At 35.1% G+C, this 25312-nt stretch overlaps 2 protein-coding genes across 15 annotated transcripts in view; both read left to right on the plus strand.

The window, feature by feature from the left end:
* helq (helicase, POLQ like) overlaps positions 1 to 4456 on the plus strand; it is a 31646-nt gene extending 27190 nt beyond the window's left edge. For 4 of the 5 annotated variants that reach the window (XM_055004050.1, XM_055004048.1, XM_055004051.1 and 1 more), the window contains 2 exons: positions 351 to 485; positions 1448 to 1966. In XM_055004050.1, the coding sequence (XP_054860025.1) occupies positions 351 to 485; positions 1448 to 1531 (219 nt within the window). In that variant the 3' untranslated portion in view covers positions 1532 to 1966. Of the gene's footprint in view, positions 1 to 350; positions 486 to 1447; positions 1967 to 4318 lie in introns of those variants that run through there. The other variant, XM_055004049.1, reaches the window with a different exon arrangement.
* Positions 4104 to 25312, plus strand: part of hpse (heparanase) — a 33589-nt gene continuing 12380 nt past the window's right edge. For 7 of the 10 annotated variants that reach the window (XM_055004065.1, XM_055004068.1, XM_055004062.1 and 4 more), the window contains exons 1-12: positions 4234 to 4492; positions 5248 to 5372; positions 7128 to 7253; positions 9109 to 9282; positions 10037 to 10208; positions 10325 to 10372; positions 11929 to 12022; positions 12104 to 12210; positions 17352 to 17466; positions 17547 to 17671; positions 18455 to 18586; positions 23918 to 24087. In XM_055004065.1, coding sequence (XP_054860040.1) covers positions 4266 to 4492; positions 5248 to 5372; positions 7128 to 7253; positions 9109 to 9282; positions 10037 to 10208; positions 10325 to 10372; positions 11929 to 12022; positions 12104 to 12210; positions 17352 to 17466; positions 17547 to 17671; positions 18455 to 18586; positions 23918 to 24077 — 1605 coding nt within the window. In that variant the 5' untranslated portion in view covers positions 4234 to 4265 and the 3' untranslated portion in view covers positions 24078 to 24087. Of the gene's footprint in view, positions 4493 to 5247; positions 5373 to 7127; positions 7254 to 9108; positions 9283 to 10036; positions 10209 to 10324; positions 10373 to 11928; positions 12023 to 12103; positions 12211 to 17351; positions 17467 to 17546; positions 17672 to 18454; positions 18587 to 23917; positions 24088 to 25312 lie in introns of all 10 variants that reach the window. The other 3 variants (XM_055004071.1, XM_055004069.1, XM_055004070.1) reach the window with 3 other exon arrangements.

Consider the following 25312-nt stretch of genomic DNA (forward strand, 5'->3'; position numbering starts at 1 on the left):
AAGGTTCCAGTTTTTAGATATTTACATCTCAAACCTGTTTAAAATGACTGGGAATTGTCCAGAATTACTTGAAATTGATCCAAAATATGATATTGTCAAACATTTATTAACACTCGTCCTAAATGACTTTAAAATGTCTCAAGTGACTCCAGATCTGTCCAAAATAAGACAAAGATTGTCAACAATCCCTTTAAAATTGTCCATAGTTCTTTAAAATTGTCACCTAATGTGTAATATTTTTACTGAAAATGACCTTATCAGTTATGAAAAAAGAAAAAGAAAAGTTGTAAAATCTTGTTTTTTCTATACATTTTGATAAAGTTTTCTGTCCATTTCCTGCCTGTTTCCAGTCCAGGGCGAAGCAGCTGTATAATGCTGGCTACAGGACTCTGACCCACCTGGCCAACGCCGATGTTGCTTTTCTAACCAGAACCATAGAACACCTGTCCAGGAAACAGGCCAATCAGATCGTAGCTTCTGCTAAAGTGAGTCATCAGTGAAGCATGGTGGTGGCAGTATGATGGCCTCCTCAGGACAGTCAGGAAGTTGAAAATCTGTCCATTTTTTTGTGTATTTTTGCAGTTTCTGTCTGATAAATGGTCCGATCTGTCAGCAGGTTTCTGTATTCAGAGGTTTTAAACATGAAAACATGTTCGATTACACCCCAAAAACACAACTACAGACGTGTAAATGTCCACAATATAGACCCTTTACTGTGTTTTCTTAGCAGCTAACGTGTTTAGTTGATGAAATCTGCTTTAGAACACACAAAAAACCAACAACACTTCTTATCCTGTTACTCAGCTACACACAGGTACAGTACACAGATAAGACACAGTAAACACACACTCTCCAGTTCAGATTAAATCAACCAGATCATGTTCTCCATCATGTGGACTTGAGCTGATTACAGTTTTATCTCCTGCATGACTTCATTCAGCAGCTGCACAATCAGGAAGTTTAAAACACAGCTAGTAGTCCTGTTGAGTCATTTTATGTCTGTTGATATTTTGTTGTGTATTTATGACTATTTTGCATGTTTTTGGTGTTATTTTTGTGTCAATTTAGTTTGATTTTGTGTCTCTTTGTGGTCATTCTGTGTCTCTTTGTGGTCATTTTGTGTCTCTTTGTGGTCGTTTTGTGTCTCTTTGTGGTCATTCTGTGTCTCTTTGTGGTCATTCTGCGTCTCTTTGTGGTTGTTTTGTGTCTCTTTGTGGTTGTTTTGTGTGTATATTTGATCATATTGTGTCTCTATCATCTCTATCCATCCCAGTGTGTGTGTGTGTGTGTGTGTGTGTGTGTGTGTGTGTGTGTGTGTGTGTGTGTGTGTGTGTGTGTGTGTGTGTGTGTGTGTGTGTGTGTGTGTGTGTGTGTGTGTGTGTGTATAAACTGTATGATAGTATATAATGAGTTTTGTTGGTCAGGTTTCATGTCTGTTGTGTTCCAGATGCTGCTGAATGAAAAAGCTGCTGCTCTCCAGGAGGAGGTGGATGATCTTCTAACCAAACCTTCAGACCTTCCTCTCATCTGAAGCCCTCAGAGGTTTTCTTCTGCTGCTTTTATTCCACTAACGTTAATCCTCATTAAATACTGTAGAAGAACGTCTGCTGAAGCTGTTTCTGCCTCAATCCTGAAGCATGAATCATTAAAGAGCCACGTTTTTATGACCCACTGATAAACATCTGAACGTGTGTTTTCCTGCAGGTTGTTGTTCCTGTTCAGCAGGTTTTACACTCAGTCTGATTCACTGCTGAATGGACACGTAGAATAAAACAACAACAACAACCACACACAAAGGTCTCATATTCATCGGAGGGAAAGTCAGAATTTTTGGTTTTATTTATTTTATTTTTTGGAATATTTTTCTGATTTCTTTAGCATTTCATTAATATTTTGAGGATATTTTCTGAATATTTTATGAAATATTTCCTGAGATATTTTATGATAAATAAAAAGCAAACAAACATTTTAGATATTAAGATTTTTAGAAGACATTTTATGAACATTTTGATGATATTTATTAAATATTTTAAATATTTTCTCCGTCATTTCATTTATTTTATAGATATTTAAATTTTGTAAATGTTTCTGTTGTCTTTGTTTTTTTCATTTATGGGCGACACGTTAATGCTTCTGGGACAATTAATGAATATTTCTCTAATACTAATGGTTCTAATACTTTTTAAAAGCATTTTATTTAATATTTTTCTTTAATTTTTTCAGAATCAGAATTTTTGAGAAATTATTTATTTGAATTTTTTGGGACATTTTTCTGACGTTATATTTCTAATATTTTTTATTAATATTTTCTTAATATTTTATTAAATATTTCCTGGGACATTTTATGATAAATAAAAACAAACATTTTAGATATTTATGTTTTTAGGGGACATTTTGATGATATTTTATTAAATATTCGAAATATTTTCTGTGTCATTTTATTTCCTTTATAGATATTTAAATTCTTTAAATATTTCTGTTATCTTTGTTTTATTCATTTTATTCAAATTTCTCAATTATACTTTTTTTATAGCATTTTATTAAATATTTTTCTTTATTTTTTTAAAATTTGTTTTAGTGTTCTGAGGATATTTTATTAATATAATAATATTTTCTTGGAAATGGTAATTTTTGTTTCTTTTTTATTATTTTTGGGATATTAATATTTTCTGAGGTATTTCATTTTTAATATTATTATTATAACATTAATATTTATTTCATATCTTCTTGGAAAATATTAATATTTTGAACATTTTATTTTCAAAGGTTTTAATATGAGGTCATTTCATTTATATTTTTCATATATTTTATTGTAACTTACTTTGACAATTTATTACTTTTTAGGACCATTTTTATTTCTGGAATATTTTATTATTTTTTAGATATATTTTCTGGGGCATTCAATTATTAATATTAGGATAATTTATTAAATATTTGTAGTATTATTTTTTTGCCATTTTAATAACTGCAGCCTATTTTAATAATAGTCTGGTAAAACTTGGGAAATGTATTTTATTACTAATAACTAAATGCCTTTATTTATTCATATAGTCTAGGAGAGTTAAATAATTGTTTTGGAATATATTTATTACATACATTTTGGAATATTTTATTAGCCCTGGACTGATTACTTCACAATTTCAGGGGATTTGTTATATTGGCTGGAACAATTTATTAATATTTTCTGGGACAATTAATTATTTTGGATTATTATCAATATTTTGGAATATTGTTGATATTTTCTAGTAATTTTTTGGAACATTTTATTACTGCACTAGTTTTGAGACATTTATTATATTAGCTGGAATATTTTATTAATATTTTTCTTGGATGCATTTTGGAATATTTTAGGGATATTTTAGGGAGAATTTTCTTCACATTTTTAGGAACATTTTATTACTGTTGAAATAACTGATGAACATTTTAGAGGCGTTTATTATATTTCCTGTTCTGTTTTAGCAATCTAGGACTTTTTAATAAAATATTATAGGACATTTTAATAATAATTTCCAGGACATTTTAATAAAATATTTTAGAATATTTTAATATAATTTTAAAGACATTTTAATATACTTTCTAGAACATTTTAATATTATATTCTGAGAAATTTTAATATAATATTCCAGGACATTTTAAGAATATTTTCTAGGATAGTTTCAGATTTTTTTTCCATTGCATTTTAATAAAATATTCTACTACATTTTGACAATATTTTCTAGAGCATTTTAATATGTTTTAGGACATTTTAATATTATATTCTAGAACTTTTTCTGATAATATTTTCTAGAGCATTTTAATAATATGTTTTTGGACATTTTGTCAATGATTTCCAGGATATTTTAATATTTTAAAGACATTTTAATATTATATTCTAGAACATTTTAATAATTATTTCTAGGCCATTTTAATAGTATTTTGGGGAACCTTTTTATTATTCTTGGAATAATTTATTAATATTTTTGATTATTTTTCCTGTGGTATTAATATTGTTATTAAATGTATTTATTAATCCTACATGTTCCTGATCTTCCTGCTGTCGGGGAATTTTGTTATTTTTTACTTTGTGAACAAAATGAAACTAAAACCTCGGGAGGGTTCTGGAGGATCCGGGTCTGGAAGGATCCTGGTGGGTCCTGGTTCTGCCGTGTTCTGGTGGTCTGGTCGGTCCCGGATCAGGACGGGGCAGGGACGGGGGGGCGGTCCCGGATCAGGACGGGGCAGGGACGGGGGGGCGGTCCCGGATCGTTTCCTGTCTCTCTGCTGACATGAACTTTCTGCTGCTTCTCTCTCTGATCTCTCTGCGGACTCACGGAACCAGAACTGGCCCGGATGGAGGCTGGGCGCTGGACCCGGACCCTGTCCAGGAGCTGGACCTGGACCTGGTTCTGGAGCCGGATCTGTCCGCGGTGCTCCGCCGGGTGGATCCTCGCTTCCTGTCCGTCACCATCGATGCCAGTCTGGCCGCAGAGGAGAGCTTCATGGCGCTGCTCAGGTGGGTCGGAACCAGGTCTGGGTCCGGGTCTGGTTCTAGTTCTGGTCGTATTGAAGTCTGATCCAGAGTCTCATTAAGTCAACATTTAAACGGTGTGAGACCCGATGATGATCCAGGACCAGAACCAAGACCAGATCCAGAATCTGGAGTTCAGATTAAAAATGTCGAACTTAAACCAAAAACTGAACTTTAGAGTCAAAAATATAAAATAAAACTTTTAAATGTTCTCTGGATCAAAAAGAACTGAAACTGAAAGACGGAAAATCTGATTTAAAGTTTAATTTCTGATATTAAACTACAGTCAGATTATTTAATTAAAAATGTAAAATGTGAGTAAAAAATCTAAATTTTGAATTTATTATTAAAAACGTGACAAATATGAGCTGAAAGTTGCATTTTTTATTTATTATTTAATTAACTTCCAAAATGATGACAGAAAAGTCAAAACTATGAAAAGGAAAATCAAAAATCTGAGAAAACAAATAAAATCTGATCAGAATGAAACAGTCTGATCCAGAATTGATTTATCTGCAGAAACATGGAGACAATTTAAGATGATTAACAATAATCATATGTTTGAGTGCAGGTTTATTGCTCTGGATGCTTATTAAAAGTATTAAATGTGTTTATTATTATTATTATTATTATTATTATTATCATCATTGTTATTATTATTATTATTATTATTATTATTATTATTATTATTATTATTAATGATAATAATAATAATAATATTAATAATGTTTTCCTTCCAGCTCCTCTAAGGTTAGAACTTTGTCTTCGGCTCTCAGTCCTTCATTTCTTCGCTTCGGTGGAACCAGACAAGATTTCATGAAGTTTAAACCTCAGAGAAGGAAACGGAACTCAAAGAACCCAGGTAGTAGTAGTAGTACTAGTAGTAATACTACTGTAGTAGTAGTAATACTACTGAGAACACAGGTAGTAGTAGTAGTACTAGTAGTAATACTACTGTAGTAGTAGTAATACTACTGAGAACACAGGTAGTAGTAGTAGTACTACTACTCATCGTAGTAGTAGTAGTACTACTGCTAGTAGTACTACTACTACTACTCAGTACTACTACTAGTAGTGGTACTACTACTACTACTACTACTAGTAGTAGTAGTACTACTAGTAGTAGTAGTAGTACTTCTGCAGTAATACCAATACTGAGAACCCAGGTAGAAACTACTAGTAATACTACTAGTATTACTAGTAGTACTACTAATAATACTAGTATCACTAGTAATACTACTAGTATTACTAGTAGTATTACTAGCACAGGGAACACAGGTAGGTACTGCCGTAGTACTAGTACTAATATTAGTACTAGTACCAGTGCTAATACTAATACTGCAGTAATACTACTAGTAATAGTACTGAGTTTCTGAGTCTTTTCTATTTTTTTATTGACATTTTTATGACATTTTATTTTTCCACTTTTTCTCTCTTATTGATTCTTTTGTGAATTTTGGTGATTTTTAAAAAAAATACTTTTGGAACATTTTTCTACTGGTGTGGTATTCTTTATTTGTTTCAGACATAAAAAAAATCAAATATTTTTTGAATTATTAGAATATATTTTATGGGGAAATATTATTCATAGTGTTTGGACTTTCTTAGAATATTTTTCTGACTTTCATGTGGCTTTTTAAAATGTTTTTTTCTGATTATTTTTTTGGTATTTTTTTTAATTTTCTTTCTCCCAGCATTCATTATTCTGTCAACCACTTGATTATTTTAAAATTATTTTCACATTTTTAAATCTGATTTTATTCATACTTTTTGAATTTTTTTTTAACATTTTCTAGACATTTTTTCTGCCATCTTTTTAAAAACGTTTTTATTGTTTCAGTTGTTTTACATTTTAGGGACATTTTATTTGAGTTCGTGGACAGTTTTCAAACATTAATCTCCTTTTTTGTTTTGTTTTTGGATATTTTTTTCCAGACACTATATTTATCTCTGACATTTCTATTTTTTTATTCTTTATTTTAGACATTTGGAACATTTTATTCTGCTTTTCTGATTCTATTCACTTTAAAATTCTATTTTCTCTTATTTTCCTGTTTTTAGGATGTTATTAACATGATTTAATCTGCTGTGATTCATTTTCACTCATCTGAAGGTAAAACGTTGAACACATTAGATCAGATTATCTCTGATGTTTAATGTTCTGTTTATTATTATTATTATTATTGTTATTAATAATAATAATAATAATAATAATAATTATTATTATTATTATTATTATTATTATTATTATTATTATTATTATTATTATTATTATTAATAATAATAATAATAATAATAATAATAATAATAATAATAATGAAAATAATAATAATTATTATTATTATTTATAACGTTCCTCCACTAGATGAGTTCTGTACATTATTATTATTATTATTATTATTATTATTATTATTATTATTATTATTATTATTATTATTATTATTATTATTATTATTATTATTAATAATAATTATTAATCATTAATAAGAACATTCTTCCACCAGGTGAGTCCTCTTTATACTATTTATTTTCATTATTATTAATTATTAATATTAATAACATCCCTCCACCAGGTGAGTCCTGTATGTTATTATTATTAATATTAATATTCATCCACCAGGTGAGTCCTGTCAGCAGCTCCTTCCCTGGGTGGTTGAGAAGCAGCTGAAGATGAACTGGACGCTGCAGCAGCAGATTCTGATCAAAGAAGACCTGAAGAGGAAGTTTAAGAAGATCAGCTTCACAGGTGAGTTACAGGTGGAAGATCACAATTAGATTACAGGTAGATTACAGGTGGAGGATCACAGGTAAATTATAGGTAAATTATAGGTAGATTACAGGTAAATTACAGGTGAGTTACAGGTGGAGGATCACAGATAGATTATAGGTAAATTACAGGTAAATTATAGGTAAATTACAGGTAAATTATAGCTAGATTACAGGCAGATTACAGGTGAGTTACAGGTGGAGGATCACAGGTAGATTATAGGGAAATTACAGGTAAATTATAGGTAGATTACAGGTAGATTACAGGTGAGTTACAGGTGGAGGATCACAGATAGATTATAGGTAAATTACAGGTAAATTATAGGTAAATTACAGGTAAATTATAGCTAGATTACAGGCAGATTACAGGTGAGTTACAGGTGGAGGATCACAGGTAGATTATAGGGAAATTACAGGTAAATTATAGCTACATTACAGGCAGCTTACAGGTGAGTTACAGGTGGAGGATCACAGGTAGATTATAGGGAAATTACAGGTAAATTATAGGTAGATTACAGGTAGATTACAGGTGAGTTACAGTTGGAGGATCACAGATAGATTATAGGTAAATTACAGGTAAATTATAGGTAAATTACAGGTAAATTATAGCTAGATTACAGGCAGATTACAGGTGAGTTACAGGTGGAGGATCACAGGTAGATTATAGGGAAATTACAGGTAAATTATAGCTACATTACAGGCAGCTTACAGGTGAGTTACAGGTGGAGGATCACAGGTAGATTATAGGGAAATTACAGGTAAATTATAGGTAGATTACAGGTAGATTACAGGTGAGTTACAGGTGGAGGATCACAGGTAGATTATAGGGAAATTACAGGTAAATTATAGGTAGATTACAGGTAGATTACAGGTGAGTTACAGGTGAAGGATCACAGGTAGATTATAGGTAAATTATAGGTAGATTACAGGTAGATTACAGGTGAGTTACAGGTGGGGGATCACAGGTAGATCATAGGTGGATTACAGGTAGATTACAGGTGAGTTACAGGTGGGGGATCACAGGTAGATTATAGGTGGATTACAGGTAGATTACAGGTGAGTTACAGGTGGGGGATCACAGGTAGATCATAGGTGGATTACAGGTAGATTACAGGTGAGTTACAGGTGGGGGATCACAGGTAGATTATAGGTGGATTACAGGTAGATTACAAGTGAGTTACAGGTGGGGGATCACAGGTAGATTACAGGTAAATTATAGGTAGATTACAGGTGAGTTACAGGTGGAGGATCACAGGTAGATTACAGGTAGATTACAGGTGAGTTACAGGTGGAGGATCACAGCTAAATTACAGGTAGATTACAGGTAGATTACAGGTGAGTTACAGGTGGAGGATCACAGATAGATAATAGGTAAATTACAGGTAAATTACAGGTAAATTATAGGTAGATTACAGGTGAGTTACAGGTGGGGGATCACAGGTAGATTATAGGTGGATTACAGGTAGATTACAGGTGAGTTACAGGTGGGGGATCACAGGTAGATTACAGGTAAATTATAGGTAGATTACAGGTGAGTTACAGGTGGAGGATCACAGGTAAATTACAGGTAGATTACAGGCAGATTACAGGTGAGTTACAGGTGGAGGATCACAGATAGATAATAGGTAAATTACAGGTAAATTATAGGTAGATTACAGGTGAGTTACAGGTGGAGGATCACAGGTAAATCACAGGTAAATTATAGGTAGATTACAGGTGTATCTTAACAGGTTTACTACCAGAAACTGGCTGTTCTCTCCAGAGGTGACGGTGGTAGATTCTATCAGGTGTATTTCAGGTGTATCCTACCAGGTTTCCTACTTTTTCTCCTCCAGAGGTGACGGTGGACCTCCTGAACTCCTTCAGCAGCTGCTGCGGCTTCAATCTGATCTTCGGTTTGAACGCTTTGCTCAGAACTTCAGAGAACGTGTGGAACAGCAGCAATGCAGAAACTCTCATCAAGTACTGCCAGTCCAGACGGTACCGGATGAACTGGGAGCTCGGGAACGGTACCAGTAGAACCAGAACCACAAACAACCAGAATCAGAAAAACAAGCGTCAACATGAAAACAGATTCATCAATAAAACATCCCAGGAATGTTTTTTTAAATGTCAGTAGCTGCAAAATATTCAGAAACGTGTGAAAACATAAAATAACATTATAATGATTAGAAAGTAAAATAAAATGTGGATAATTTCTCTTTCTAAAACATAAAAATCCTGCAAAAATATTTTTAAAATTCAGTTAAAATCTGAATCAAATACAAAAACTAAAGAAAATGTCAAAAAATATTTTGTAAAAATGAGTAAAAAGATATTTTTTTAATTTCATAACATCCAGATCTGGACAAGTTGTTTTGATCATAATGTAAAATTCTAGATGATTCAGTTCTAGATACCTGATCTGAATCATTTTATAACCTTTTTTTGGGTCATTTTTTGTCTTGTTTTGGCTGTTTTTGTTTTGTGATTTTAAGGTTATTTAAAGGTTTTACTGCTGGATCTGTTGGTGACTTAAAGGTTCTTTAAATGTTCTTCTGCTCTGGTTTTGCAGCTGAATGTGGAACTAAAGTGAATTTGAGGAACTTTGTGTTTTTAACGGACGTCAGAGCTTCTGAAACTCATCGAGGATCTTCTGGTTCTGGTTTCAGTGGAGCTTCAGTCCGTCTGAACTCTGTGGTTTCTGGTTTCTTCTTCTTCTACTTCCTGTCTGGTTCCTCTGCTGTGGTGACTCGGACTGAAGCAGAGTTTTTGTGTCTCCAGAGCCGAACAGCTTTGAGAAGAAGGCCGGGATCCGAGTGGACGGGCACCAGCTGGGTCTGGACTTCCTCCGGCTCCGGGAGCTGATGTCACGGTCCGGGTTCTACCGGGACGCCGGGCTATTTGGACCCGACGTGGGCCAGCCGAGGGACCACCGGACCGACATCCTGGGGGGGTGAGAGCTTCTTAGAGCTTCTGATGAGGATCAGCTGATGTAACTCACTTAGAGTCTCATGATGCTAAGCTAACGCGGCTAATGGACAACTGATGACTGATTATTTCCTCCTGAAGCTTCCTGCAGACCGGAGCCGAAGCCGTGGACGCCGTCACCTGGCACCAGTGAGCTCACGTGTTCAAATCCACACGCTTCATACATGACACAATATTCACACAAACACACAGGAGAAAAGTTTCTGCTCTGATCTGTTCAAACCACAATCAGAAACGAACTAAAAGAAGATTTTCTGAACTTTTATTTTCTAAAAAATATTTGAGGATTAATCTGGAAAATTCCAGAAACCCAGAATGTGAAGCTGAAGAAAGCTGCACTGGAAACATAATTAGTAAAAAAAAAACAACTAAATATCTGGTAAAAACAGTGGCAGAAAAAAATGATATTATTATATCAGATTATAAACTGATTAAACGATATTTTATGGTCCAAAAATAGTCAAATACTGTTGTGTTCAAAACTGTTAAAACTGTGAAAATATTTTCAAAATATTCAGATTTTAAACTGATTTAAATCTAGTAAAAGTTTAATTTTATGATCACACATTGTGAAAGAACTAATTATTATTTATTATTATGTGAACATTATTTACAGTTTTTACCTCTTTGTTTATTTTACTGATAAATTAATACTTAAACTTATTTACTGTCAAACAACCGTTTACAAAAATCCTTTACCATTTTCTAAATCCTTAATATTCATAGTTTTTCTTTCAAATAATTAAAATATTTCAGTATTTTTGCTTATTTAAATTCAATAAAAACAGCAATAGTACACAGTCACATTTTAATATACATTTTTTTTGTGAAAATACAAATTTTAAATGTGAATATTATTTACAATTTTAGCCTGTTTTTTGTATTTATTTTAATTTTAATTCTTTTGAATTTTTAGTTTTTACAGTTAAAATCCAAATTTCTAATTTTTTCTGTGATTTTTTTGTTATCTGTATTTTAACAAAACAGTTTTAAAAGAACATATTTACCATTCTGTAAATATTAATTTACATTATTTTTCTTTCAAATAACAGTAAATATTACATTTTGTTCCTGATTTAGATACAATAGAAATTATTTCTTTTACAATCACATATTTTAAAATAGCATTTTTTTTTGTAAAAGTACAGATTTTAAATGCAGACATTTTTTAGAGTTTTATCTTGTTGTTTTTAACAGGTAACATGTAAATTAATGCATATTTCTGTGATTTTTATTCAATATAATTTCTTAATTAAACAGAGAAAATTTGATGTTCACTAAAACATTTACTTTCTCAGTTTCAAACTGATTATGTTTCGACCTTTTGGCAAAAAGAAATGTTGTTAAAAAGATGAAATGAGTTTATTAGAGAATTATTTTAAGAAGTGACTGTTTGATTCTTTTTAAGCCAGAATATTTCCTGTCAGTTACAACACTGGTCCATATTTTCAGTATATTTTTATCTTTGTCATGTGATTTAGTTTATTGTCCAGATGTCAGTTAAATTACTTCTTCTGCAAATAAACTATCAGCTGTTGGTTTGTAAAGTAAATGAATGTAAAGTCAGGAGGACCTACAGCAGAGCCCTGAGGGATGCCTAGTTCAGTTTCTGTTGGAGACTTTATCTTTCTATTAAAGCTGTGAACTTTTCTCTATAAACTCATGAACTCTGATGCTGTTTTTAGTTACTATGTGAACGGCAGAGACACGTCTCTGGAAGACTTCCTGGATCCGGAGATTCTGGACACTCTGACCTCAAAGACCAACGAAGTGATGGAGGTAACACCACGCTGGACCTTCAGGGTTTAATTTAACAAGTTCAGATTTCTCAGCAGCATCCTGTTTGTTTCTCTGCTCCAGAAAGTGAAGCTTTTGTCTCCGACGAAGCCGATTTGGCTCGGAGAGACGAGTTCAGCGTATGGAGGAGGAGCTGTAGGGCTGTCGGACACCTTCGTAGCCGGATTCATGTGAGTCAGAATGAAGTAATGCTGAGATGGTTCAGTATTTAAGTTAAAAAAATCTATCAGATCTGTTAGAACCTCCTGATTCTTCATCTCCAGTAACTTTACAACAGCCACAATAACCACAAAAGACACAAAATCACCCAAAAAAAACACCAAAACTACCCTGAAAGATTCAAATATGTCAGCAGACACATGCAAAATCACCACTAAAATTACCAAAATTATCACTAAAAGTATCCAAACTACTACTAAAAGTACCAAAATCACCATAAAACAGGTGGAATTGTAACAAAAGCTCAAATTTGGCCCCCAAAAACATGCAAAATTACCGCAAAAAAAGGCCAAAATGACCACAAAAAGACACAAAATCACCCCTAAAAGAGCCAAAACTACCTTGAAAAGTTCAAATATGCCAGGAAAAACATGCAAAATCACCACAAAAAGGTCCAAAATTACCACTAAAAGTATCAAAATTACCACTAAAAAAAATTACCATTACAAGTATCAAAACTACCACTAAACAGGTGAAATTGTGACAAAACTCAAATTTGGCACAAAAAGCTTGCAAAATTACCCCAAAATGAGACAAAATTATACTGAAAGATTCAAATATGCCAACAAAAACATGGAAAATCAAAACAAAAATGACCAAGTTTACCATGAAAAGGATCAAAACTACCATAATACAGGTGAAATTGTGACAAAAGCTCAAATTCAGCACAAAAATATCAACCAAATAGACTGAAGTTCCTTCCTGACCTCCTCAAAACATCTGGTTCTTCATCTCCAGTAACTTTATCAATGATCATAGTTCTACCTTCAGACTGGGAATATTTCAAGAGTTCCAGGTCCTTGAAGTCCATAGAGGAGAACGTCCCCTGGAGAAAGTTCTAGAGTAGACCTACCTACAACTGGAGAAAGTTCTAGAGTCGTCCTACCAACAACTGGAGAAAGTTCTAGAGTAGACCTACCGACATCTGTAGAAAGTTCTAGAGTAGACCTACCGACAACTGGAGAAAGTTCTAGAGTAGACCTACCGACATCTGTAGAAAGTTCTAGAGTAGACCTACCGACAGCTGTAGAAAGTTCTAGAGTAGACCTACCGACAACTGTAGAAAGTTCTAGAGTAGACCTACCGACAACTGTAGAAAGTTCTAGAGTAGACCTACCGACAACTGGAGAAAGTTCTAGAGTAGACCTACCTACAACTGGATAAAGTTCTCGAGCAGACCTACTGACTACTGGAGAAAGTTCTAGAGTAGACTTACTGACTACTGGAGAAAGTTCTAGAGTAGACCTACCGACAACTGGAGAAAGTTCTAGAGTAGACCTCCCGACAACTGGAGAAAGTTCTAGAGTAGACCTTCCGACATCTGGAGAAAGTTCTAGAGTAGACCTACCGACAACTGGAGAAAGTTCTAGAGTAGACCTACCGACAACTGGAGAAAGTTCTAGAGTAGACCTACCGACAACTGGAGAAAGTTCTAGAGTAGACCTACCTACAACTGGAGAAAGTTCTCGAGCAGACCTACTGACTACTGGAGAAAGTTCTAGAGTAGACCTACTGACTACTGGAGAAAGTTCTAGAGTAGACCTACCGACAACTGGAGAAAGTTCTAGAGTAGACCTACCGACAACTGGAGAAAGTTCTAGAGTAGACCTTCCGACATCTGGAGAAAGTTCTAGAGTAGACCTACCGACAACTGGAGAAAGTTCTAGAGTAGACCTACCGACAACTGGAGAAAGTTCTAGAGTAGACCTACTGACAACTGGAGAAAGTTCTAGAGTAGACCTACCTACAACTGGAGAAAGTTCTCGAGCAGACCTACTGACTACTGGAGAAAGTTCTAGAGTAGACCTACCGACATCTGTAGAAAGTTCTAGAGTAGACCTACCGACAGCTGTAGAAAGTTCTAGAGTAGACCTACCTACAACTGGAGAAAGTTCTAGAGTAGACCTACCGACAACTGGAGAAAGTTCTAGAGTAGACCTTCCGACATCTGGAGAAAGTTCTAGAGTAGACCTACCGACAACTGGATAAAGTTCTCGAGCAGACCTACTGACTACTGGAGAAAGTTCTAGAGTAGACTTACTGACTACTGGAGAAAGTTCTAGAGTAGACCTACCGACAACTGGAGAAAGTTCTAGAGTAGACCTCCCGACAACTGGAGAAAGTTCTAGAGTAGACCTTCCGACATCTGGAGAAAGTTCTAGAGTAGACCTACCGACAACTGGAGAAAGTTCTAGAGTAGACCTACCGACAACTGGAGAAAGTTCTAGAGTAGACCTACCGACAACTGGAGAAAGTTCTAGAGTAGACCTACCTACAACTGGAGAAAGTTCTCGAGCAGACCTACTGACTACTGGAGAAAGTTCTAGAGTAGACCTACTGACTACTGGAGAAAGTTCTAGAGTAGACCTACCGACAACTGGAGAAAGTTCTAGAGTAGACCTACCGACAACTGGAGAAAGTTCTAGAGTAGACCTTCCGACATCTGGAGAAAGTTCTAGAGTAGACCTACCGACAACTGGAGAAAGTTCTAGAGTAGACCTACCGACAACTGGAGAAAGTTCTAGAGTAGACCTACTGACAACTGGAGAAAGTTCTACTGTAGACCTACCTACAACTGGAGAAAGTTCTCGAGCAGACCTACTGACTACTGGAGAAAGTTCTAGAGTAGACCTACCGACATCTGTAGAAAGTTCTAGAGTAGACCTACCGACAGCTGTAGAAAGTTCTAGAGTAGACCTACCTACAACTGGAGAAAGTTCTAGAGTAGACCTACCGACAACTGGAGAAAGTTCTAGAGTAGACCTTCCGACATCTGGAGAAAGTTCTAGAGTAGACCTACCGACAACTGGAGAAAGTTCTAGAGTAGACCTACCGACAACTGGAGAAAGTTCTAGAGTAGACCTACCGACAACTGGAGAAAGTTCTAGAGTAGACCTACTGACAACTGGAGAAAGTTCTAGAGTAGACCTACTGACAACTGGAGAAAGTTCTAGAGTAGACCTACCTACAACTGGAGAAAGTTCTCGAGCAGACCTACTGACTACTGGAGAAAGTTCTACAGTAGACCTACCGACAACTGGTTAAAGTTCGAGAGTCGTCCTACCGACAGCTGTAGAAAGTTCTAGAGTAGACCTACCGACAACTGTAGAAAGTTCTAGAGTAGACCTACCGACAACTGTAGAAAGTTCTAGAGTAGACCTACCTACAACTGGAGAAAGTTCTCGAGCAGACCTACTGACTACTGGAGAAAGTTCTAGAGTAGACCTACTGACTACTGGAGAAAGTTCTAGAGTAGACCTACCGACAACTGGAGAAAGTTCTAGAGTAGACCTACCGACAACTGGAGAAAGTTCTAGAGTAGACCTTCCGACATCTGGAGAAAGTTCTAGAGTAGACCTACCGGCAACTGGAGAAAGTTCTAGAGTAGACCTACTGACAACTGGAGAAAGTTCTAGAGTAAACATACCCACAGTTGTCCAGTTGTAGGTCTACTCTAGAACTAAAAATTTCTTCATTAAGACATAACTCACCAGAGAGGTTCAATTTACCACAAATATATACAAAATTACTGCAAAAGGATAAAATTCATCACAAAAACATAGAATTACCACATAAAGATGCAAAATCACAAAAGAAAAACAAATCTCCACAAAAACGATGAAAAACTACAACAAAAACACAAAATCACTACAGAAGAATGCAAAATCATCAGAAAAAGATGAAAAACCCCATCAAAAACACAAAATTACAAATGAAAGATGCAATATAACCACAAAAACAAACAAAAAAATGCAAAAAGACCCAGAAATTACCACAAAAAGATGCAATATCAACATACAGAGATGCAAAATTTCTTCATAAAGACGTAACTGTTGAAAAAATCACCACAAAAACACATGAAATTACTGCAAAAAGATGCAAACATCTATTTTATAGACTCCAGGCGTCACAATCTGAACATTTCATCTGTTTTTTATCTAACATGTTTGTAAACAATCTGGAAGTTTTACGTATAAAGCAACCTCAGAACCACAAAAAAACAAATTTACTGATTTTAATGTCTTTAGTCTAAATAACTGACCTGATGGACCTCTAGAACCTGACAGATGTTCTGACTGTGTTTAAATAACCTGGTGGACGTTCCGTCTGGAACAGTGGTTCTTAACCTGGGTTCGATCGAACCCTAGGGGTTCTGTGAGTCAGTCTCAGGGGTTCGACGGAGGTCAAGAGACACACCCGACTCATATGATTCTTGATGACACGCCCTGCTTGGCCATCACTGGCTGCAGGTGATCACGCTACATTGCTTGGCCAATCTGTGCTGCAGGGAATTTGGTGCCCTCAGTAGTTGACTTGTGACTGTCGTGATAGTATGTCGTGTGATTTCTTTCTTAATATTTTAATCCATACTAACTATGTTGAGCAAAAAAAGAAAGTGGTCGGACGAATATGTACAACATGGATTCACATGTATAACGGAATGTGATGGGAGTCAGCGTCCTATCTGCATGATTTGCAATGCCAAGTTAAGCAATTCTAGTCTAGCACCGGCAAAACTAAAGGAACACTTCCTTAAGCTGCATGGAGATGGGGAATACAAGAACACAAGTGATGTTAATGCAGGGTTCATTTTGTGCACCAGTAAAACATATAACTATGTCTTGAATTTGAAAAAAATCAAATTTTATTTTTCAATAAAGAAATGTTTGGTGAATGTGCATATGAAACTGGTGGGGTTCAGTACCTCCAACAAGGTTAAGAACCACTGCTCTAGAACCTGAGATGTTCTAGCTGTGTTTAAATAACCTGGTGGACGTTCCCTCTAGAACCTCACAGATGTTCTGACTGTGTTTAAATAACCTGGTGGACGTTCCCTCTAGAACCTCACAGATGTTCTGGCTGTTTAAATAACCTGGTGGACGTTCCCTCTAGAACCTGACAGATGTTCTGACTGTGTTTAAATAACCTGGTGGACGTTCCCTCTAGAACCTCACAGATGTTCTGGCTGTTTAAATAACCTGGTGGACGTTCCCTCTAGAACCTCACAGATGTTCTGACTGTGTTTAAATAACCTGGTGGACGTTCCCTCTAGAACCTCACAGATGTTCTGACAGATGTTCTCCTGATGCAGGTGGCTGGATAAACTGGGTCTGGGAGCCACTCTGGGTCTGGATGTGGTGATGAGGCAGGTTCTGGTGGGTTCTGGGAGCTACCACCTGCTGGACGAGAACCTGGACCCTTTACCTGTAAGAGCTGACCTCCAGGAGAACGTCTGACTGAGCAGAACCCTGAGCAGAACCCTGACCAGAACCTTCTGTTCTTCCAGGATTACTGGCTGTCGCTGCTCTACAAGAGGCTGGTCGGTCCGGAGGTTCTGAAGGTCCGGAAACGATCTGGTTCTGCTCGGAGCAAAAGAGTGAGAACGTATCTGCACTGCAGCAATGAGAAGAGGTAAGAACTTCAGCAGAACCCATCCAGAACCATGGAACCAGCAGAACCCATCCAGAACCAGGAAACCATTAAAACCAGGAACCCTCTAGAACCATGAAACCACTAGTCAGTCGAATCATCCATCATCCATCCATCCATCCATCATCCATCCGTCCATCCATCCATACATCCGTCCATCCATACATCCGTCCATCCATACATCCGTCCATCCATCCATCCATCATCCATCCATCATCCATCCATCATCCATCCATCATCCATCCGTCCATCCATCCATCCATCCATCATCCATCCATCCGTCCGTCCATCCATCCATCCATCCATCCAGACATCATCCATCCATCATCCATCCATCAAATAATAAACAATAAAGATGCAAAATCATCACAAAACAAAATTACCACACAAAGAGTTGAAATCACCACATTAAAGGCAGAATTTCCACATTAAAACACAAAAATGACTCAACAAGTTTTCTTCTATATTTGTTTAAAAATGTTTGTGTTGATGGTTGACTCACTTCTGATCTATTTATCTATATTCTTCTGAAACTTTAACACTTCAACTCTTAATTTTAACTTTATTTAATCAGTTTCTGTGTCAATAACTTGTAGAATTCTGAGATTTTTCATCTAAACGAAGCTTTTCCTGGTTAAATAAAGTTTAAATCATAAATAAAAGTAAAACTCAGCTGTGAGCTGATTAGTTCAGGTTTTCTTGTGTTTGTCTTCATGTGAATCAGATGATGTTTGTAAATAATGTGGTTCCACTTCCTGTGTGCAGCTACAGCCGTGGATCTGTCACTCTGATCTCCATGAACCTGAACCAGAACCCGTCCAGGATCTCCGTCCCCCTGGTCCTCAGCAGCTCCTCTCTGGAAGCTTTCATCCTGCAGTCCGACCGACTCGACTCCAGGTGATGAAACCTCGTGGTTCTCCTTAGAACCTCAGATCCAGGAATCCTCTCAGAGCAGCTCCTGGTTCTCCTCAGAACCTCGGATCAGCAGGAAGAGTTAATTAAAGTCTCTGTTAGCGTGACCAGAATCACAAGCAGCTTTTATTGTGAAAGGATCCTTAAATTTAACTAAAAACTTAATTTTATTTAAAGAAGAATAGATTTAATTAATCCATTCAACTGTTGACCAGAAGACTCTGAGGCTCGTTGTTTGTGTGAAATTATAATTATATAAATAAAAATAATTTCTCTTTAAATAATCTGAACCTTAAACTTTCTGATATATTTCATCTGATGATTTAACGTCCAGAAATGAAACTAAACCGACTTTAATTCACGTTTTCTTCTTTTTCATTAAAATCTCAGAAAGAATTTATTTTAACTTTTTTAATATTATACTAAGATTTTTTAACATTTATTTACTTTCATTTTATGAATATTTCCAATGAGTTTATTTTTTTGAGTATTTTTAAAATTATTTTATATTTTTACATTTGAGTGTCACATTTGCACCAAGGAGTTCAAAATTTTTAAATTTATTTTTGCTTTAACACTTAACTTTTTTAATGTAGGAAGCATTTTAGTTTTTAATATTTTTTGACATTTTATGAATATTTATGGATGAGTTAATATTTTTCAATGTTTTTGTTTTTTTATTTGCATTTTTTTTTTTTTTTTTTTACATTTTGAGCATCAAAATTGCACCAAAAAAATCAAAATCTTTGATTTTTTATTTCAAAATTTTAAACTTAGGAAGCATTTAAATATTTGATATTTTTTGACATTTTAATGAATATAGATTCTGTTTTTTTTCAATATTTTTATTTTTAAATTTTTTTTATTTTAAGTGTCACATTTGACCGAGGAATTCAGAATCTTTTATTTTTATTTTTCAACAAATTTATTTTAGAGCAAACACTTGATTTTTGGTGAATTTTTAAATGTAAAACAAAAAGATGTTGATCCCTGAAGGAGTTCATATCTTTAGCTTTTTCTTTTTACTATTGAATTATTTTTGAAGCATTTTAGTATTTCATATCTTTGACATTTTATGAATATTTATAGATGAGTTTATTTTTTTTATATTTTTAAATAATACTTTTTTTTGTGGTTCATTTTGAGTGTCGCATTTGAACCAAAGAGTTCAGATTTTTTTTTTTTTTATTTGTTTTGTTTTAACGCTTAATTTTTGGTGAATTTTTAAATGTAGGAAGCATTTAAATTTTCTATATTTCTGACATTTTATGAATATTTATAGATGAGGTTTTTTTTCCAATATTTTAATTTTTATTTAATTTTTTGGGCATTTTGAGGATCGCATTTGCACTGAGGAAGATATTTTTAACAAATGAGTTTTAGAGTAAAGACTTGATTTTTAGTGAATTTTTAAATGTAGAACAAAAAGATGTCAAAAAGTTCATTTATTTAGCTTTTTAAAATTTTTTACTGTTTCATTATTTTTAGGAGCATTTTAATTTCAAATAATGTTCGACATTCCATTAATATTTTTTAGAAGAGTTTTTAAATATTTTTTTTTAGTTTAAATTTTTATTTTGAACATCACAGTTGCACTGAGGAGTTTAGATATATTTATTTTTTATTTTAACATTTCATTTTTTTCTATTTAATTTATTTTGGAAGCATTTTCATTTCTAATGTTTTTGACATTATAATAATATTTCTAGAATTATTTTTAAATTTTGATTTTTTTACATTTTGAGTGTCACAGTTGCACCGAGAAGTTAAGATATATATTTATTTTTATTTATTTATTTTTTTTAACAAACGTGTTTTATAGAAAACACTTGGTTTTGATGAATTTTTAAAAGTAGAAAAAGATGCTGATCTCTGAAGGAATTCATTTCTTTAGCTTTTTTATTTTTTAGTGTTTATTTGTTTTTGAAGGATTTAGATTTTTCAAATTTTGTGACATGAATATTTCTGTAAGAGTTTTTAAAAATATTTTCTTTTATTTTCTTTTATTTTTTAAGCATCATATTTGCACTGAGAAGTTTAGATTTTAAAAAAATTTGAATAATTTGTTTAACACTTAATCAGATTTAATTAAACAGACAGCTTTAGCATCAGAGTTTATTCTAAATATTCCCAGTGTTAGAACTGGTTTAATTTATTTTTATATCACTGCACACTTCATTTAAAATATTCCAGATTTTATATTTTATTATATTCAGTTACTGTGGTTTCACAGACTTCTATAGGACCAGATTTCTTTGAGAATGTTCCATATTTTGGGCATTTTTCAGACATTTAACTGACAGAACAGAAAATAATCATCAGATCTGCTGATAGTAATGTGGATCTGTGCTCCTCTACTACTGTCTGACTGTTTATCTGTGTTCTAATCTTTGTCTGTGCTCCTCTACTACTGTCTGACTCTTTATCTGCGTTCTAATCTTTATCTGTGCTCCTCTACTACTGTCTGACTGTTTATCTGTGTTCTAATCTTTATCTGTGCTCCTCTACTAATGTCTGACTGTTTATCTGCATTCTAATCTTTATCTGTGCTCCTCTACTAATGTCTGACTTTATCTGCGTTCTAATGTTTATCTGTGCTCCTCTACTAATGTCTGACAGTTTATCTGCGTTCTAACGTTTATCTGCCCTCCTCTACTACTGTCTGACTGTTTAACTGCGTTCTAATCTTTATCTGTGCTCCTCTACTAATGTCTGACTGTTTATCTGTGTTCTAATCTTTATCTGTGCTCCTCTACTAATGTCTGACTTTATCTGCGTTCTAATGTTTATCTGTGCTCCTCTACTAATGTCTGACAGTTTATCTGCGTTCTAACGTTTATCTGTGCTCCTCTACTAATGTCTGACTGTTTAACTGCGTTCTAATGTTTATCTGTGCTCCTCTACTAATATCTGACTGTTTATCTGTGTTCTAATCTTTATCTGTGCTCCTCTACTAATGTCTGAATGTTAACTGCGTTCTAATGTTTATCTGCGCTCCTCTACTACTGTCTGACTGTTTATGTGCGTTCTGATCTTTATCTGTGCTCCTCTACTAATGTCTGACTGTTTATCTGTGTTCTAATCTTTATCTGTGCTCCTCTACTAATGTCTGAATGTTAACTGCGTTCTAATCTTTATCTGTGCTCCTGTACTACTGTCTGACTCTTTATCTGCGTTCTAATCTTTATCTGCACTCCTCTACTAATGTCTGACTCTTTATCTGCATTCTACGGTGGCCGAGAGGTGCAAACCAAATTTACATATTGCAAAACACTTTTACAACCTCCAAGACAAATTTACAAGCGACAAAACACTTTTACAAATCCAAAACCAAATTTACAAATTAAATTTAACCGGAAAGGGAATGTCCCAACTCCGGGGTTGAACCGGAAGTGACAACGAGGAGCGGCTAATGCACTCTGTCGGTCTGATCTGCGCCATTTAAACACTCTAAAGACCGACCACACGAAAAACAAAACCGCGTCAATCGGTTTATATGTTAAAAACGGGCAAAACATCACCCGCTCGCTGTCCGTTGCATTAGCCGCTCCTCGTCGTCATTTCCGCTTCAACCCCGGAGTTGGGACATTCCCTTTCCGGTTACATTTGGATTTGTAAAAGTGTTTTCGGACTTGTAAAAGTGTTTTCGGACTTGTAAAAGTGTTTTTGGACTTGTAAAAGTGTTTTGTCGCTTGTAAATTTGTCTTGGAGGTTGTAAAAGTGTTTTGCATTATGTAAATTTGGTTTGCACCTCTCAGCCACCGTAGCATTCTAATCTTTATCTGTGCTCCTCTACTAATGTCTGACTGTTTATCTGCGTTCTAATCTTTATCTGCGCTCCTCTACTAATGTCTGACTGTTTATCTCCGTTCTAATCTTTATCTGCGCTCCTCTACTACTGTCTGACTGTTTATCTGCATTCTAATCTTTATCTGCGCTCCTCTACTAATGTCTGACTGTTTATCTGCGCTCTAATGTTTATCTGCACTCCTCTACTAATGTCTGACTGTTTATCTGCGCTCTAATGTTTATCTGCGCTCCTCTACTAACGTCTGACTGTGTATCTGCGTTCTAATGTTTATCTGCGCTCCTCTACTAATGTCTGTGTATCTGCGTTCTAATGTTTATCTGCGCTCCTCTACTAATGTCTGACTGTGTATCTGCGTTCTAATGTTTATCTGCGCTCCTCTACTAACGTCTGACTGTGTATCTGCGTTCTAATGTTTATCTGCGCTCCTCTACTGACGTCTGACTGTGTATCTGCGTTCTAATGTTTATCTGCGCTCCTCTACTGACGTCTGACTGTGTATCTGCGTTCTAATGTTTATCTGCGCTCCTCTACTGACGTCTGACTGTGTATCTGCGTTCTAATGTTTATCTGCGCTCCTCTACTGACGTCTGACTGTGTATCTGGGTTCTAATGTTTATCTGCGCTCCTCTACTAACGTCTGACTGTGTATCTGCGTTCTAATGTTTATCTGCGCTCCTCTACTAACGTCTGACTGTTTATCTGCGTTCTAATGTTTATCTGCGCTCCTCTACTAACGTCTGACTGTGTATCTGCGTTCTAATGTTTATCTGCGCTCCTCTACTAATGTCTGTGTATCTGCGTTCTAATGTTTGTCTGCGCTCCTCTACTAATGTCTGACTGTGTATCTGCGTTCTAATGTTTATCTGCGCTCCTCTACTAATGTCTGACTGTGTATCTGCGTTCTAATGTTTATCTGCTCTCCTCTACTACTGTCTGACTGTGTATCTGCGTTCTAATGTTTATCTGCTCTCCTCTACTACTGTCTGACTGTGTATCTGCGTTCTAATGTTTATCTGCGCTCCTCTACTAACGTCTGGCTGTTTATCTGCCTTCTAATGTTTATCTGCGCTCCTCTACTAACGTCTGGCTGCTTATCTGCCTTCTAATGTTTATCTGCGCTCCTCTACTAACGTCTGACTGTTTATCTGCCTTCTAATGTTTATCTGCGCTCCTCTACTAACGTCTGACTTTGTATCTGCCTTCTAATGTTTATCTGCGCTCCTCTACTAACGTCTGACTGTGTATCTGCGTTCTAATGTTTATCTGCGCTCCTCTATTAACGTCTGACTGTGTATCTGCGTTCTAATGTTTATCTGCGCTCCTCTACTAACGTCTGACTGTTTATCTGCGTTCTAATGTTTATCTGCGCTCCTCTACTAACGTCTGACTGTTTATCTGCGTTCTAATGTTTATCTGCGCTCCTCTACTAATGTCTGACTGTGTATCTGCGTTCTAATGTTTATCTGCGCTCCTCTACTAATGTCTGTTTGTCTGTGTCTGTCCAGGTCTGTGAAGCTCAACGGTCGTCTCCTCCAGATGTTGGAGGATGAAACACTCCCAGACCTCAGAGGAACTCGTCTTCCTCCCTCTGATCTCCTGCAGCTTCCAGGATTCTCTCTAAACTTCTTCGTCTTCCTGGACGTCCAGGCGGCGGCGTGTCTCTGACGTCCTGCAGGTAGAGAGGAGACGAGCTGCTGATCGGTCCTCATGTTTGAGGACTTTTATTTCCAGGAAATGTTCTGGGATTCAGCTCCACTCAGGTGGATTTAAACTGATAAAATATGTTAGAAACGACTTACAATTAAGGATATTTTGAATGGAGTCTGGAGATATGTCCAGAAACACAAAGTAAAGTCTGAAATCTGGAGTGTTTTAAATAAATCCTGGTTCTATAGAGGTCTGTGCAGACTCACAAGAATTAAATAAAATCTAACCTAAAATTAGGAATATTTTAATTGAAGTCCTGTTCTATAAATGCATGTGCAGCAACACAAGGCCTGAATAGATTAAAAGTGTAAAATCTGGAATATTTTAAATGAAGTCTGGTTCTATAGAGATCTGTGCAGACACACAATAATTGAATAAAGTCTATAATTGAATGGAGTCTGGTCCATGAAACCATCAGTGCAGCCTCATGAAAACAATAAAGTAACATCTAAAATCTCGAATATTTTGAATGGAGTCTGGTGCTTTAGAAGTCTGTGCAGCCACACAGAAACGGAATAAAATAATGTCTAAAATCTGAAGAATTATAAATTTATTCTGGTTCTATAAATGTGTGTGCAGCCACAAGAGGACTGAATAAAACCAAGTCTAAAATCTGAAATATATTAAATGGAGTCTGGTTCTATAGAAGTCTGTGCAGCAACACGAGGATGGAATGAAATCGAGAATTCGAAATTCGAAATCGAAATTGTATATTTCAAACTTATTTTGAATTCAGTTTTATATTTTAAATATCTTTAAAGCCGCATGAGAACTGAATAAATTACAGTCTTAAATCTGGAATATTTTCGATAAATCCTGGTTCTGTAGCTTTCTGTGCAAACACAAGAATTAAACAAAGTCAAGTCTGTAACTGAGGATATTTTGAGTGAAGTCTGGTTCTATAAATATCTGTGCAACCTCATGAAAACAATAAAATAACATCTAAAATCTGGAATAATTTCAATGAAGTCTGGTGGTACAGATGTGTACAACTACATGAAAATGGAATAAAACCAAGTGTAAAATTTAAGATATTTTGAATGGAGTCTGGTTCTATAAACATCTGTGCAGCAACACGAGAACTGAATAAACTCAAGTCTAAAATCTGGAATATTTTAGATAAATTCTGGTTCTACAGACGTTTGTGCAGCGACACCAGAACTGAATAAAATTAAATCTAAACCTGAGACTGT

The sequence above is a fragment of the Amphiprion ocellaris genome, chromosome 17 (genome assembly GCF_022539595.1).
Source record: "Amphiprion ocellaris isolate individual 3 ecotype Okinawa chromosome 17, ASM2253959v1, whole genome shotgun sequence".
In the NCBI taxonomy this organism is placed as follows: Eukaryota; Metazoa; Chordata; class Actinopteri; family Pomacentridae; genus Amphiprion; species Amphiprion ocellaris.